This window comes from Microcaecilia unicolor, chromosome 4 (genome assembly GCF_901765095.1).
Source record: "Microcaecilia unicolor chromosome 4, aMicUni1.1, whole genome shotgun sequence".
Classification (NCBI taxonomy): Eukaryota; Metazoa; Chordata; class Amphibia; order Gymnophiona; family Siphonopidae; genus Microcaecilia; species Microcaecilia unicolor.
In genome coordinates, this window is record NC_044034.1 from 253,936,453 (window position 1) to 253,954,630 (window position 18,178).

Here is an 18,178-nt window from a genome sequence, read left to right on the forward strand (position 1 = left end):
GTCTTGAAAAAGACAAGTCAGCTTCAGATTGGATAAAAGAGACAGTGAGCGCGAGAACAAGTAGTGAACCCAGTAGTGTGTGAACTGCACTGTAAAAGGTTACCAAACACTTGTGTGATAAGCACTGATAAAAACAAGATGCCAGGCAGAGCTGAATGATAAAAAGCTGACCTGTCTTTTTTAAGACAAGTTTGTTTTGCATCATTGGAAATTTTGGTCCTTTGGAACCAAATATCCATAGACCCTTAATGCATGCATCTGTTGCTGAAATGCGGACCATGTTGGATCCATAGCTGAGATGCTCTAAATTTTGAAGGTTCCTTGTGCTTTTTTGGATGGTTGCATATTTTATAAAGGCAACATAACCTCTGTGGCTTTCTAAAATATGCTCCCTGAACCAATCCCCAAATGAGCACAAATTCTCATGTACCAACTTAAACCTACTCTGAAAAAAGTGTGTGCAGGTACTCTATGGAGGTAATCCTCTATAGATTACCTAAAGGTAGGCTTTGGGATGATGCCTGCTAAGCATGAATTCTGTATAGGCAATTGTACATTCAAGAATAATAATGTAAGCTCAAAGGCTGGGGCAAATGCTAGCAGTGTTACACACGTAACTGCCACTGTTCTATAACTTGTGCACTCAGCATTAAGGACTAGATTCAGTAAAAATCTAAGAGGAGTGCTATTCTATAAATGGTACTCCGAGTTGTGTGCCATTTATAGAATAGCGCTTAGAGCTGATTTCTGTTCCAAACTTTGGGTGCGAGGGTTTACTCCAACTGAAACCCGATATAAATGTGTAAATTAAGCATGGATTTCCCTGAATTCTATGAGACTGCGTGCATCTTTAGTGAATGCCCCTGACCCAGCCATGCCCACTTTTGACTAGTACACCAACAGATTTGTGTGCAGATCGAATAGTGCTTAGCAACATATGTGTGCAAATCCTAATTGGAGCTAATTAACTGTCTATAGATTGTGTAAAAGTAGGCAGACTTTCTGTGCATCTACTTTCCACATGCATATGCAGTCATACTTCAGTAAAAGCTCTTTTCTGGGTTTAAAATAGGCTTTACATAAATGAAAAGCATTATAAAATTACTCCCATTATGCACTTTTCTCTTAAGAACATGATTGCTGCAGCCTAAATCATAGTTGGTATCAGCTCCATATTATAACAAAATAACAACTGGCAGAGTAATCAAAACATACCCTCTAATTTTTCCAAGATTTGTCTATGCAAGCATTATTGAGAAACACCACCATGTGTTAAGGCAGTTGACTTTACTGGTATGGAGAAATTGAATTTTATTATCAGGGTCATCAACTTACAAAACATTTTTCTTTTTTTATTGAAAGTTTGCCATATTTTTGCTGACAATCTCATTCTTTTATGGACCTACATTTTACTGATGTTGATTTACAAGCAACAGGACTATATGCCACAATTCATATTTCTATGTACCATAAGGCTGTAAGAAGCTTCTCCTAGCCGTGCATAAGGTCCTGTCATGGTATTATAGACCTATTCCTCCTTGCCATGTGTTGATTTTGGTCTGGTGCTGGGCAGCTATCAACTCAACCAAAAAACACGAGCTTAGCCATGAAGGTATGGACAGTTTTTGAAAGTCTTCAGGATACACTGTTTTGTTTTGGCTTGCAATGGACGCTGTAAGAGCAGCTCTTGCTTTTTCCTGTACCACACTTGATAGCAATCATATGCAGCTAGTCCAGAAGAGGTGGAGGTGGGTGAACCCCTACTGTTGTAATCTGGCTTTTAACTTGGTTATTAGAGGCACAGCTCCCAAGCACTGTAGCCTCCTGGAGTCTGGAGATGCAAGCCAATGTCCAGTCACTGATCTTCAGAAGCAAGGCCCTATCACATACTATTTTTTTACTGACATTGAAATTATTTTCAAGAACTTTATGGCTATGCCATTGATTGGTAATTTTTCACTGTTTGTCAAATAAAATAAATTTAGTGGTGGTTCACAACCATGAATTTTGCACCTCAGACGCACAAACTGAAAGAAGAAAATATTTTAAGAAGAGTCCAAATACTTGAAAACTCCCAACATTGTATCAACTGTGCAGAGCCTTTTATTAGTCTAAACCAGTATAAGAGTTTTGGACATAACTATCCTTACAATTAGAACAGTATGTCTCAAAAACTATTAATGTCTTTATTTTGTTCATTTGTAAAGTGTTTCCCACCTCCTATGGCACAACTGGGCACCTTCCAGCAGATTGGTATGACAGTCTCAACTTGCTAGCGCTACCAATGCAAATGTTGAAAAAAAAAATCCAGCTTACATTCATAGAAGTGTGTGCAAAAAAGCTTAGATTAAGAAACGTTGATCACCACATCTTTCAGTACTATGATTGTCCATATTAGAGCTGAAACAGCTCCTTGTCCACGGCTATCCTATTTGCTTATTCCTACAGATGTGAGTGTGCCCTGTTTCACAGCTTTCAAGTTACTTTCAAAAGAAGAAAATGCAAACGTATTAAAAAAAAAAGAACAAATTCATCTCCCCCAGCAGTTGTCGAAGTTGGAGAGGATTATTGTTGAATATAAATAAACTGGAAGAGGAGACAGACAACAGAACCTTTTCATGTAGAATCGCCTTAATAGCACTTGGGGAGCAGAAATCAGTAAAAAGTTGGGGAAAGTAAAAATGGTACTCTTGTTTTGTCATCTTTGATCACACAAGAGTTTTTTTGCCTAATAAAATATAAAAATAAAATAATTCTAGCAGAGTCTGTTGGGGGAAAGTCTTGAGTTCTCTGAGAATGCTCAATACGAGCTAAGATGTTCTTCATGCCTGTTGTTCTCACCTTCACTCCCTAAAAAGAAAAATATGTAATTTCTAAGTCAGAGCATGTCAACTAAACAAGAAAGCTCTATTGCATTAATTCCAAAATAACTGCCAGAGATACATATCAGAACAGAATAAAAATTACAAATTGTTTTATTCATTGAATTCATCTGACAGGGAAGCAGTCACTTGTATACCACATTTGTATTGTTCTACACATGTTCTCACCCTTGTTTGTAGTGGAGATCAATTGGGAATTAATTTCTACTCTTTTTAAAAATAGCAAGAAAAAGCACAGCTGGGCCTTCAGGACTGAGATAAATAGAGGCCTTTAATTCTGAAAGAAGACCTGACACGGGCCGTGTTTCGGCGTAGAAACGCCTGCCTCAAGGGTCCAGATTGTTCTTATAGTGATACAAGATTGGAAAAACCAACAGTTAAGGTATAGCGCCCAAGGCAAAATAATTATCCATGCTACCCTAACTGGTTGGTTTTTCTAATCTTGTATCACTATATAAGAACAATCTGGACACCTGAGGCAGGCATTTCTACGCCGAAACACGGCCCATGTCAGGTCTTTCAGAATTAAAGGACTCTACCTCAATCCTGAAGACCCAGCTGTGCTTTCTCTTGCTATTTGTTAGTGTTTGTATGCTGTTTTACCCTCTCTCTTGTTATCTTGCTCTTTTTAAAAGAAATCTAAAGACTTTTTTTTTTTTAAATAAATTTGGTTGAAGTGATTTTCCAAGAGTTGATCTTGGTCATCTTTTAGCATTGTAAACCGCTTTGAACCCTGAGGTGTCAGTGGTATAGAAATACAGACTAATGTAACGCTTGCATGTGTGCAGAAAATGGATCCAGTTTAATATTATGTGCTGAACTAGTGCTGTGTATAGTTTTGGGATAGTCAATCACAAACAGAAGGAAAGAACTCCACTGAAGGAAAATGCCAGGCATCAAACAGTAGAGAAACAAAAAGGAACCTCTCGCAGATGGTGTCCAAAAAACTCCCTTTTGTTTCTCTACTTTTTGATGCCTAAAGTTTTGGGATACCATGGGTTAAATGAACTCTGATAACACACCAGCTTCTTCAAATTTCCACAGGGTAGTCATGCAGATGCCTAAATGCAGGGACTGTGAGCCAATTGCATGCTAATAGTTCCTGCTGCAACATGAACCTACCTCCGCCTCTTACTTTGGAAGCATGTCCAGAAGGAGGAGAAAGTGAGATTGTGAGCACACTGACACCCACAGCCTAATCTCTAGCTCACAAGCATGGCAGTGAGGAGCAAAGGAGAGGGCCGGCAGGTGGAGAAGAGGGCAAGAGTGCAGTGGAGGGGGCAGCAGGGGAAAGTAGAGCAGATACTGGACATGAGAAGGATCAAACAAGGTAGAACCTGGGAAAGAAGGAGAAATGAAGCAGAGATTGGGAAAGGTGAGAGAAGCAAGGGGCAGATGGTGAATTCTCCACTAAGGGGTCTCTTCCTTATCCACTACATTCAGTTCCCCTTCCTCTGACCCCTGCTACATTTTCTTCTTTTTCTGACATCACAGAGAAGTAAACTGTCCCTGTCCCCTCATTCAAACTTACTACTTGTTCCTCTGACCCTATTTGTACCCAGTTTTTCAGTTCTATGTCTCCTTTTCCATTGTCTGTTAAAATTGACCCACGGTCCCCAAGTTTTAATGAAAGAGCTCAGGCTCTACACACCAAGTCTGCCTTATCATAGATTCTGTGACTGGTTTCAGGGGGCCTGGCTATCATGGGGTGGGTCCCTCAGTGATTACCCCACCCCTGAAGGGTGGCCAGGCATTTGAGTACTGGCACCTTTTTTGCTAGAAAAAACGCACTGGTTATATCTGCCACTCTGTGCACGTTACACCTCTCCATGCCTTATTTGAAGTGTGATGGTAATTAAAATTTTGCTTTGATTCCATCCTCTTGCTACATAAGGCTTCTCTGTGCTTACTTTTATGGACCTTTCAAAACTCACCCGCAACATGCCACCTTGGAATCTGAATGCTGAGGATCTACAGGTGTATATAACAGCTTACTAAAATAGCTATTATACACGTTGGTCACTTGCATGTGTAAAAATTGCATATACTTTCTAAAATGATCTCTTGAATGTAGTAAATACATTGCTCCCAGTAATCTACTAAGAAAGAGTGAATAACCCAGCAACCAACAAAGTGAAAATGTTATATTATAGCTGACTTACCGAGTAGTGCTGTGGTTTCACCGGCATACTCTCTTGGACTGCTACATTGCTGTACAGATTCACTAGTGGATGAAGATGGCAAACTGTTGACTTCAGTCCTATGATCCTCCTGAATAATATTCAAATTCCCCACTGGCATGTTACCCATCACTGGTTCAGGTGAAGGAATTTCAAGCACATCTTCTGAATCCACCTTAAAAGAAAGAAAAGCTTTAAGTCTCACTTTCAGAATTTAACTTTTTCACCTAATGAATCTATGCCAAGTGCTGTAATTTTGCCTAAATATTTTGGTGTATATTCAAATGAGTGATGTACAAGAACAGTTTATCAACCTATCACTGCTTGTCTTTAGATAGTGCTTGACCCTCAAACATCATTTTTCCTGAACTCCAAATCAGACTTAGGCATCCCAGATAAAGTACTACATTCCACAAGATTAATACTCAGAACATACTCCTCAACTTAACTTACCAGGAAGACAATGTACTAAAGTGTGCTCAAACTTTGAAACGCAAGTTTGCATGTAAAAAAAACCCACTGTTAGCACACAGACACCTAACTTACGCATGCTAAAAGTGCTTTTAATATGCATACTCAGGCTGACACATAAGTGATCCATGAGGGGACTTCTTACCTGGCACCTTTGATTTGTCCTTATACTCTGGGTAGAGTATTAAGGTATACTAATGCTTCCTTGCTAGAACTCCCTATTTCGTCTAAGGCTCACCTGACTTCCATGTAAAACAGTGCTTTTTTTTTTGGCGCACGCCAACATTATGGAATCAGCTCCTAATGGATATACCCAGGAAAGCAAAATATTTTTTTTAAATTGTTGAAATCAATCACACTTATACACACATGAAGTGAAAAAGAAACAAGTAGTCCACATCAATGAGGAAGGAGGAGACAAATAGAGAAAAAAACAACTAGGAAACAGATGTTCAAAACATCAAATATTGGTGCCACAATTTCCAAAAATTCATTTAGGGAGGTGGAAAAACTGGATCCGCTACGAAAGAAGCAACACAACAAAAGGCTAGTAGCGTGATCAACACGACTTCCAAGAGAACAGGGAGATAAGGTGAAGAAAAAAGTTGGGCCTCGACACAGCACCATGTTTTGGCAACAATGCCTGCCTCAGGAGTCTTCATGCACTTGGAGTTCGGGTGTGAGACTGCAATGGAGTACAAAAATGTGAATAAACCAAATGGATAAAATGGCAATGATGTGAAAAAAATGAACGTGAGCAGTAATAATGAGGTAAAGAGGATGTCAGTGTGTGGGCTACAGCTGACATGTCTCGTGCTTGTTTTTGCAGGTGGGGTTCGGACGCCAGCAGCCTTTGTTAGCTGCAGTGTGTCAGATTCTGAGAAGTAAGGACACTGTCTCTTTTGCTAATAAGATTAGTGGTCTGTATCTGGAAAGGGTATTTGCAAAGTCGGAATACTGTATTAACTATAACCACAGTACAGAAAACACATTCATTTTTGCACAACATCACTGCTGTTGTATCCATCAACAGAATTTTTAAACACTGGATTTGGTTTATTCCCATTTTTGTACTCCACTGCAATCTCACACCCGAACTACAACTACATGAAAACCCCTGAGGCAGGCATTGTTTGTGAAACACAGTGCCCTGTCAAGTCCTACTTCATGACATAATAAAGAACTTTTTTCTTCACCTTGTCTCCCTGTTCTCCTGGAAGAGTCGTGTTGATCACGCTACTCGCCTTTTGTGTTGCAAAAACTCATTTACAAAGCCCCCGTCTAACTGACAAAAAGAAAACCCATTAATCATTTATTCTCTTTTTCAAGCAATAATGCTCTAACTGAGAAGGATCAAAAAACACATCATTAGAACTAGAAATGTAACTAATCATTTACAGGGAAATTTTAGAAAAAAAGTTGCTCCCACTGCTAAAACACTGGCCTTTAAATGCAGGAAAGCTCTTCTATTCAGCTGTGTAGCACGAGCTACATCTGGAAAGATTTTTATTTTAGCACCGCACATTTTATCTTGTTCCCTAACAAAAGGTACCAGGGGGTAGACCTTCCGATATATTGTCTTGAGTAGTTTCTAAGAATTTTGTCAAATCAAACGATTCTTTAATGGACAACATGTCTACATCACCCTCCTGCTGTTTCATCTGCATAATATATTTAGGTACATAATAACATGCAGAAAACAACATCAAAGCCTCCTTAAGGTATTGTCTCAACAAAATTTCAGCTGACAATAGAGCATTCAATATTTGAATATTCCTACTCTGTCTATGAAGACTTAAAGATTCCTCAATCCCAGAAGTATTGACAGTCTTAATTTAAAGTAAAATTGACAACTTATTTTTTTCAGAAAACTTTTGAGATGGTCAGCTAGAATGAAAGCAGTTCATAAGGGTAACCTGCGTATAGGAATGGGTGAGTGTCGTCTTTGAGTAAATTCTGTCCTATAATTTTATGGCATTCTTTTCTTATACTTATTTTATTGTAAACCACTCTGACATATGTTAAATAGAGTGGTATATCAAATCATTTAAAGTTATTAAACTGATGTGCATTTATGCATGTTAAAAAACACGTTAGGCATGCTCTCCCAGAGAAGGTGATGGGGACAAAACATTGATGGCATTTAAGAGGGCATGGAGTAAGCACAGAGAAGCCTTATGTAGCAAGAGGATGGAATCAAAGCAAAATTTTAATTACCATCACACTTCAAATAAGGCATGGAGAGGTGTAACATGCACAGAGTGGCAGATATAACCAGTGCGTTTTTTCTAGCAAAAAAGGTGCCGGTACTCTAATGCCTGGCCACCCTTCAGGGGTGGGGTAATCACTGAGGGACCCACCCCATGATAGCCAGGCCCCCTGAAACCAGTCACAGAATCTATGACAAGGCAGACTTGGTGTGTAGAGCCTGAGCTCTTTCATTAAAACTTGGGGACCGTGAGTCAATTTTAAGACAATGGAAAAGGTCAGTACCCCCAAGTACCCCCTCAAAAAAAGCCCTGGATATAACTCTACAAGTCCAGCCACCTTGCTGGGCTGAATAGGTGGACCATAGTGGTCTTTATCTGCCATTATTTACTATGGGCCCATTATTCAGAAAATGCTGGGCTCCTAAATTTGTGGCCTATTTTCAGCCAGACTTAGCAACATAGTTTTTCTGCTGAAAATTCATATTAATTTAGGAGCTTAAAAATTATGCTCCTAAATTTAGGCCTGCCATTCATTTGCCTACATCTATGAGCCTAATTTATGAGCCCAGTACTGAAAATCAGTACTAAGCTCCTAACTTATTTTTCCTGCCCTAAATCTGCCCCTGTTGCCACCCAATTTTTATGCTCCTAAATTTAAGAATTTAGATAAATTTTGCATAAATATTTTATGCACTCGGCCCTAGTAAATTTTCAGAAAGGCCAATCTATGAGCATAACTAGAACAAGAATAGCCATACTGGGTCAGACCAATGGTCCATCTAGCCCAGTATCCTGTTTCCAACAGTGGCCCAGCCAGGTCACAAGTACCTGGCAGAAATCCAAATAGTGGCAACATTCCATGCTACCAAACCCAGGGCAAGTAGTAGCTTCCCCATGTTTGTCTCAATAGCAGACTGTGGTATTTTCCTCCAGGAACTTGTCCAAACTTTTTAAAAACCCAGATATGCTAACCGTGGTTACCACATCTTCCGGGAGAGAGTTCCAGAGCTTAACTATTTGTTGAGTGAAAAAATATTTCTTCCTATTTGTTTTAAAAGTATTTCCATGTAACTTCCTTGAGTATCCCCTAGTCTTTGTACTTTTGGAACGAGCAAAATAATCAATTTACTTCTACACCAGTCACGATTTTGTAGACCTCAATCATATCTCCCCTCATCCGTCTCTTTTCCAAGCTGAAGAGCCCTAACCTCTTAAACCTTTCCTCATACAGAGTTCTATTCCCACTTCAGGCACAGGCAGCTCCTTGTGACTCTGGGCAAGTCACTTAACCCTCCATTGCCCCATGTAAGCCGCATTGAGCCTGCCATGAGTGGGAAAGCGCGGGGTACAAATGTAACAAAATAAAAAAAATAAAAATACGAGAGGAGTTCCATTCCCTTTATCATTTTGGTTGCTCTTCTTTGAACGTTTTCTAATTTCGCTATATCTTTTTTGAGATACGGCGACCAGAACTGAACACAGTACTCAAAGTGAAGTCACACCATGGAGCGATATAGAGGACCCGCTGCTCTTTCCCTCCCCCCTCTTCCAAGTCGGCACTGGACCCCGACCCCCGCCCTGAGCCCTCATCCGCTTCCTCCACATTGGACACTCGCTGCTGCAGCCGCTCGCTCACCGTCTCGCCACCCTCCCTCTTTGTCCTCTCCGACAGTCCGAATCCGGACTTAGAGAGGAGAGGGAGGGCGGCGGTTTTTTTTGAGGGTGGTTAGTGTGCGCGGGTGGTTCGGGAGGTTGGCAGCCAGTCTCGAGCGATTCCTAGGCAGGGGGAGGAGTAGGGAAACACGCCTGGGTCACTGTTTGCTGCTGGCTGGGTCGTGGTTTGTTGCTGGGCATCGGGCTGGTGACTTCACCCGAGGTGCAGCCAATCAGTGGCACTTCATTGGATTCGATGAGCTGTGTGGGATTCATGACGTCATTGTTATCTACCGCAGGAAGCAGACCACCTCCGAGGGAGCCAAGGTCCCAGGCAGCTTTCGAACGTTGGAGGTGAGAATTATTATATAGGATAATAGTTTTCACTATTTTGCCTGGCACTGATGTCGGGTTTACTGGACTGTAATTTCCTGGATTACCCCTGAAACCCGTTTTAAAAATCGGTGTCACACCCTCCAATCTTCAGGTGCTACGGATGATTTTTAAAGACAAGTTACATTTTACTAACAGCAAATCAGCAATTTCATGCTTGAGTTCTTTGAGTATCCTTGGATGTATGCCATCTGGTCCAGGTGATGTACTACTTTTTAGATTGTCAATTTGGCTCAATCTTCCAGGTTCACTGAGATTTCTTTCAGTTCCTCTGTATCATCACCCTTGAAAACCATTTCTGGTACAGGCAGATCTCTTACATCTTCCTCCTTTAAAGACCGAAGCAAAGAATTCACTCAGTTTCCCCGCTATGGCCTTCTCCCTTAGTGCCCCTTTTGCTCCTTCGTAATCTAACAGTCCAACGGATTTCCTCGCAGGCTTTCTGCTTCTGATGTACCTGAAAAAGTTGTTACTTTGAGTTTTAGCTTCTGCGGCAAGTTTCTCTTCATATTCTCTTTTAGTCTTCTTTATTAATGCTTTGTATCTGACTTGCCAGTGCTAACTGGTCCTTGACAGGTGTAGTTAAGTTTTATGCAATAATACCCAGTAGGTCAATAGTCAGACCCACTAGTGATTGCCTTTTTTCAAACACTGGCTTTGGCATATGCAAATTTATCTCATGCATTTTCATTGGGGGGATCCTAAAGCCCCAGGACAAGTTTGGGAAGCCTTCTCCTAGATATTCCTTCAGTTTCAGCCAGGGTTATGAAGCAGGATACATGGGAAACAATGAGAAGAAAATGTGTGTGGTCTGCAATAGCTTCTGTTCACAAAACTACTACAACCTGCCTCATTACACATAATTCATCTTATACCCACCCAAAATCCAAGAGCTTTAATGACATCCAGCTTGCACATAGGACATGTCCTATGCTCCAGAAGCCAAGGATCAATGCAGACTCTATGGAAAACATGCCTAGGGGAAAAACAAAACAGAACATGCTGCACCGTTAGCATTAACATTTCAATTTACATTGCTTATGTTTTCTAAAGGAGGATTGTAGTGAGGAACTCCATGTGTCCTTCAAAGAGTTGCCTATCAAAAAAGCACTGAAAACTCCTTTTCACAGTATCCCATGATTTATGTTTTATATACAGATTTTCCATTCCCTCTTTCCAGAGTAACCCACAATGCCTCTTCCATATCCATAAGTTCTACAACTGTATCACTTTTTAATATTTTATTTAACATATAATACCAATTCTCTTCCCTTTCTTCCTGAATAGATTATAGCCCAGTATGACAATATTCCAGTCACGGTTCTCCGTGAGCCACATCTCTGTGACCACCGCTAAATCCAAGTCAGGCTCTTCCATCACAACTTCTAGATCCAGAATCTTATTTCCTATATTACAGGCATTAGTATACAGATCTGTCTAGATGTTGCCCTTTTTTCTCATTTCTATACAGGTATTTAATGTTGTAATTGTCTGGGGGATTTTAATTACCTGCGGGCTTTGTTCACCCATCCTCAACGATTCTAGTTTAAAGCCCTCTTTCAGTAGGTTAGCCATTCTACTGCGGAAGACAATTTGGAGGGAATTTTATAAACAGTGCTCAAAAATGGTTGCCGAAAAAAATTGGCGCTAAGTGCTGTTCTATAAAGGGTACATGCCCTTTATAGAATAGATCGTAACGCCGATTCCTGCATCTAATTTTGGGCACCAAACTTACACCTGCTGAAAATGCTGGTGCCCAAGTGAGGTGTGCTCACCCAATATTCTATAACTATACGCGTAATTTTTTTTGAACACTCCTGACACGCCCTTGTAGGATAAAATTTGCATGTACATGTGTCTCATACAATAGCATGTAACCAGATGTACATGCAAATTTTAATGAGTGCCAATTCAAATCAATAGTTGTTTGTTGGCACTCAATTATTGACAGTTAACAGTGGCCTAGTGGTTAGAGTGGTAGATTTTGGTTCTGGGAAATTGGGTTCGATTCCCACTACAGGCAGCTCCTTGTGACTCTGGGCAAGTCACTTAACCCTCCATTGCCCCAGGTACAAGTAAGTACCTAAGCCGCATTGACCCTGCCATGAGTGAGAAAGCGTGGGGTACAAAAAAATAAAAAAAATTGCATGTACATCTTGGCAGCGCACTCAAATTTGGGCACCATGTATAGAATCCGGAGGTTTGTCTCTTTGCCAGTGGAGGAGTAGCCTAGTGGTTAGTGCAGTGGACTTTGGTCCTGGGGAACTGAGTTCAATTCCCACTGCAGCTCCTTGTGACTCTGGGCAAGTCACTTAACCCTCCATTGCCCCTTGTACAAAATAAGTACCTGAATATATGTAAACCACTTTGAATGTAGTTGCAAAAACTTCAGAAAGGCAGTATATCAAGTCCCATTTCCCTTCCCTTCCCTTCTTTGATAGATGGACACCATCACTGCTCAGCAGCCCTTGGAAAATCATCCCAGAAAGACCTCAATGACAGCATCCACACATTCATCTCCACGATGCAAATTTCTCTGCTTCAGCCTTTACCCTTGACAGGGAGGATTGATGGATCACCCCCAGTGCACCTATCTTGTTGATCCTTCCTATTAAGGGTAAAGGCAAAGCAGAGAAGCTCGCATCCTGGAGATAAATGTGTGGTTGCACTGATGGTGTCATCAAAGCTTCCTAGACTACAGGATAATTTTCCAAGAGCTACTGAACGGAGATGGTGTCTATCCAGAAGACTAGCTAACTTGAAGAAAAATAGAATAGTTTAATCACACTTTAATAAATCCACTATCATAAAAAAAGGGAGATCCAAAGATTTTATATGGGTACATTCTTTTTTTTTTTTTTTTTTACTTGTGTCAAAATGTGGTTTGAAGGATGCCCCCCTCCTCTGGTCTACTTTGTAGATGTGACTGTGAAAGTTCTGTAGGATGGTAGTATGAACGAGTGAAAATTAATTATGTGGTCCTGAATATCGCCAGTGCCTGCATAACTCCCGGCTCTGCTCTGACCCTGCTCTAAGGCCACCCTGACATTAACCGGTGAGTGCCGTGGTGGTCAGAACAGATATTCAGTGGCACTGTCTACTTAAGTGCTGCTGAATATTGTCTCCTGGGCCAGCCAGTGTGATTTAACCAGGCAGGAGTCATTCCTGCCCTGTTAAATCACTTTGAATATCAATCCCTTAAAAAAATAAAAAAAATCCCTGCATATCAGTACCTGAGGAAGCACAGAGGAGATACAACACAAGTTACCTGTCAGAACATCGGAATTATACGAGTGTTTTTTTGGGGGGTGGGGGTTAGCCCTGCTTCAATAGAAATATAAGCTTATCAGATGGTACTGAATGTCTGTGATTGGAGTTTTTGTCCTCCTCCTCGACCATAAAATGAACGGATCTACCAGTGGCGCAGCCAGATCAACTATTGTGGGTGGGCCCACAGTTAACGTGGGTCGGCCCTTCCACCCCCCCCCCCCCCCTTAGCTCAGCATTTCCTCTATCCTTCACAATCCCGCCCCCCTGGCCTGCGGGGGCCAGCGCAGTAATCTTGTCTTCTGTACCATATTCTCCTCTTGCCCTCTGAAAGAATTTTCTTGTTTCCTCAGATTTAGCCAATATGTAGTTTGTATTGCTTTTCCCCGTCGGGTTGTAAATCTGCAGCCTGGCCCTATTGTTATATCTTCATGTGTATCCACCAGATCACTTTCTAAGACCTGCAATACAGATTATTTTTCTTTTCTTTTTAACACGGCGTTTACCTTCTGCTCCACTGGGCTGCAAACTCACTTGAATCAGAGTTGAGTCCTGGCATCCCCCATAGGCCTTCATTCGGCACTAGCTGGGCATTTTCCCTCTATTTTCATTTCCCCTTTCATTTAGTTTAGTCACTGCAGCCACCATTCTCAGCCTTCTGAAGCACCAAGGGTGGGCCCCAAATCTGGATACTACCCCCTCATGGTGTAACAGTTTGCTAAAATTTGGGCATCAAATTTCCACAGGCTGCGAGTCTATACTAAAAGAACATTTACACGCATAAGTGTCCTACAGAATACTAGTGTAATCAGGCATTGGCGTGCCTAAATGTAGGCACACACTTTTACACCAGATCTATGGCTAACATAAATGGGTATGCCTAAATGCTGTATTTACATGCCTAACTTACATTATTCGGTAAGTAGCCTGTGTAAATGTTGGCTCACCTATGACACAAGGTGGCAGAAGAGAGGGTTCCAGAGTACACAAACGAGAACCAGAAAAAAGCACAAATGGGCCTCCAAGAATGGAACAAACAAGAGTCCTTTAATGAATAGACCTGAAGTGGGCTGTGTTTCAGCGCACCTATGTCTGTGTCAGGGGTCAATTTCAAGAGTTCCTGCAGGCATACATATGCTGAAACACAGCCCATGTTGGGTCTATTCATGAAAGGACTCTTTTTTTGTTCCATTCTTGGAGGCCCATTTGTGCTTTTTTTGTGGTTGTTCACCTATGACACGCCCATGCACCTCCCCCGTGAATGCCCCTCTAACAATTACATGCTAAGCCATTTTAGTGTGTCATTATAGAACATGATTTAGATGCACTACTGCCTTTTATGTTCCTAAGTGTACACTTACCTATGTGGATGGCACTATTCTATAAATTTAAGCACACAAATGTTATTTACATTTAGGCGACCTGTTATAGAAGAGTGGGTAGGTGTAATCGCTGCATGAAAACTGACTCCCTTCCCCCCAGGTGCTGTGGATGCTTCCTCCCCAGCACCTCTATGACCAGTCCTAAAGACTAGAGCTGTGAATCAAACCCAGGTCCCTCTGCACTGAGCCACTGGGCTGGACATTGGCGATTTTGTGCCAGGTCATGAGAGGTCACTGACCTGAAACCTTTTGACATCAGCGGCCCATGTAGACCAAAGGGAAGGAGATAGTGTCAGCAGCTCATGCAGGCCATTGGAGAAGGAAGTGGTGTCAGCAGACCTTGCAGGCCAATGAAAAGCAAGCTGACTTTATTGATTGAGCCCTGAGAAAAACTGCTGCTTGCTCTTGAAATGCACGGACAAAGATAAGAAGGAGGCTTTGGGGGAAGGAGTGGATGGGTTTGAGACCTGCCTCCACCACTTGGGGAGAGGTCAGTAGAGAGAAATTTGGTGCAACCCTCAACCTTGGTCCATTACCATGTTTTATCACTCATGGGACTAGCCCTGAAACAGATACATACATAATACTAACAGAACATGCAAATTTCAGCACCTCCAGTTTGTTTGTTTATTAGGATTTATTTACCACCTTTTTGAAGGAATTCACTCAAAGCGGTGTACAGTTCTTTATTGTGACTCCATAAGATGACAATAAAAAAGGAAAAGCTTGATTTTAACAATCTCACAATGGTGAGGGACCAGAGGTAAGGGGGTTCTAATGCATCTCGTTTATATTTCATACATTTGCATCAGGGGCGTAGCCAGACTTCCGTGGGAGGGGGGTCCAGAGCCCAAGGGGAGGGGGCACATTTTAGCCCCCCCCCGGCGGCGCCCCCCCCCACGTCTTTGCCGACCCCCCTCCTGCCGCTGGCTACCTTCGTTTTTGCTGGCGGGGGACCCCAATCCCCGCCAGCCGACGTCCTCTCCATCCTGCTGCAGTGAAAAAAGTCTTCTTCTTGCTGTTGCATGCTGATGTCCTGCACGTTGTTCTCATTGTACAACGTGCAGGACGTCAGCATGCAACAGCAGGAAGAAGACTTTTTTCACTGCAGCAGGACGGAGAGGACATCGGCTGGCGGGGACTGGGGTCCCCTGCCAGCAAAAGTGAAGGTAGGCAGCGGCGGGGGCGGGTTCACTGGGAGGGGGGTCCAGACTGGAATCTACGGGGGCCCAGGCCCCCTCAGGCCCCACGTAGCTATGCCACTGATTTGCATAAGTATATCGTTGCAGTGTAGTGTTTCACTCTCACATATCTAATCAATTTTAAGGCACTTCGTGCTGGGCAAAACAAGGCCTACAAGGGGAAAGGGAAATGGGACTTAATATACTGCCTTTCTGAGGTTTTTGCAACTACATTCAAAGTGGTTTACATATATTCAGGTACTTATCTTGCACCAGGGGCAATGGAGGGTTAAATGACTTGCCCAGAGTCACAAGGAGCTGCAGTGGGAATTGAACTCAGTTCCCCAGGATCAAAGTCCACTGCACTAACCACTAGGCTACTCCTCCACTCCAAGGAGTTAATGATGTTTCTTTTGCCTAAAAAGTAGAGAGTTTCAGGTTTTATTGTCCACTGATCTGATCTGATCTCTCTGTATCATATTGCAGCTGAGATCTGGAACAGTCTCCAGTGTTCATGAAATATTTCTTACAAGTGAGAGCAGTAGGGTTAGCGGTAGAAAGAAGAGGGAATGTGACAAACCTACTTGCATGGCAAAATTCGAACTGCATCTTTTGGTTTGTAGTTCTCAATGCATACAGCACAGCTTTCAGCATCCACATCAAGTCCCTGCAAGAAGAATAAAACAGAGTGTTTTAACAACAACAGGGTATTTCTATACCCTCTGTAATGCAGCCTCTAGAACGGTTTACAAAAGAAAAGAATCTACATAACTTCTGATTTTGAAAAGACAATTTCTAAATTAAAAAACAATGGTTAAGACATGGCAACAAGTAAAAAAAAAAAATGTATATATATATATATATATAAAAGCAATATTTACAGAATAATACCAACATCTTAAGTACTAATACCAACATCTTATTTTAAATACTTATCAAACAACCAGACTTTCAACTTTTTTTCTAAATCTTAAGTAGCTTCACATCTGATGATCGGAGGCAACTGATTCCACATAGACGGAGTAACACAAGTGAAGTGCCAAACGTACCATATGCTGGATCAATTGAACCAATGGGTAAATCACACCTCCACAGGTTAGCATACTGTTAGTCCACTTTAATGGTTAATAAATAGAAATAAAACAAAAGAAAAATAAAATGATAGCTTTTTATTGGACTAATCTGTAGTAATACACTTAACATTTACACACCAATTACGTACACAAATGTTTAGGATACCAGCATATACAACAGCCCCTGGACTCTATATATGGTGCCCAAATATGGGGGCGCTGCTGAGATATGTAGGCAAATTAATTGGCTAACGAGCTCTTAACCATCAATAATTGGGTGCCAACAACCAAGTATTGGTGTTAACTGGAACTCATTTATTTATTCGTGACATTTATATCCCACATTATCACAAACAAGTTTGAGTTCAATGTGGCTTACAATAAACAGTATAGGATACATAAAGAATAATGCACAAGAAAGTAATTTGTTGTAAGAATCCAATTTTACAATACAGTATAAACATACTGGGATAGCTATGGGTGTTTAACATTTAGAAAATGATAAATTTTACATGAAACAAAGAGAAAGTTAATGGTAAATAGAGTAATAACCATTAAAATCTGTGCACGCACTTGGCTGTGTGCTATTCTAGAAGGCAAGGTGCTTAATTCCCATAGCGTGCATCTCAAAAGGGGACATGGCCGTGGGAGGGCCATGGGCATGTCAGGGGCATTCCAAAAAATTACACTCGTAGTTATAGAATACAGGGTATTTATACCAGGCTTCAGCAGATGGGAATCGCAGTACATGCTATTCTATAAAGGGTGGTGGAGTGGGGGCACCAGAGGGCAACCCACAGAGGGTACAGCAATAGCTCTGTCCAGTCCTGACCTCAAGCACTATTTGGCAAGCCAACTGAGCTTCAAATGGGTTCAGTTGTAAGGAACTACAGGGACACAAATGATATGATCAGGCCTAATTGATAATGTTTTATCATTTCGATACGTTTCTTCCTTTTTCCCTCTTTGATAATCTGGCATTTTGATAATCTGGAGAATGTGGCAAAAGCAGTAAACATAGCTGAGTTTAAAATAGGTTTGAACAAGGTCCTGGAGAAAAAGTCAATAGACTGTTATTAAGATGGACCTGGGGGTAAACATCAAGATATCTCCCCCTCTTTCTTTTTGGGATGTGACCACTGTTAGAAGCAGGATACTGGGTTGGTCTGTCTGACCCAATATGGCAATTCTTATATTCTCACCTCCCAGTGGTGGACTTTAGATGCCTTGCTATAATTATATGGTTAAGTTAATTTATGCATTAGTTTGGATTGGTTTTTGACACCTCTGCTATTTATTTTCTTTTGAATATTTTACTTTGCTGTGTGTCTTTGGAAAATGTAATAAAGCTAAATTGGGGAGGGGGGGAAGACATACTAGGTCAGACCAAGCTCCATCAAGCCTGTCTCTGAGAGTGGCCAGTCTGGTTTACACATACCCAGCAGATTCTAAAAAGCTGATCTATTTCTCTTAGCTCAGGTCATAT

General features: G+C 41.4%; 1 protein-coding gene across 1 annotated transcript in view; it reads right to left on the reverse strand.

The window, feature by feature from the left end:
- Positions 1-2,085: 2,085 nt before the first annotated feature.
- RNF149 (ring finger protein 149) overlaps positions 2,086-18,178 on the reverse strand; it is a 101,226-nt gene continuing 85,133 nt past the window's right edge. Inside the window, exons 4-7 of the mRNA XM_030201433.1 lie at positions 16,204-16,286; positions 10,669-10,765; positions 5,045-5,237; positions 2,086-2,850 (exon numbers count right to left, since the gene is read on the reverse strand). Of these exons, the coding sequence (XP_030057293.1) occupies positions 2,801-2,850; positions 5,045-5,237; positions 10,669-10,765; positions 16,204-16,286 (423 nt within the window). The 3' untranslated portion in view covers positions 2,086-2,800. The remainder of the gene's footprint in view (positions 2,851-5,044; positions 5,238-10,668; positions 10,766-16,203; positions 16,287-18,178) is intronic.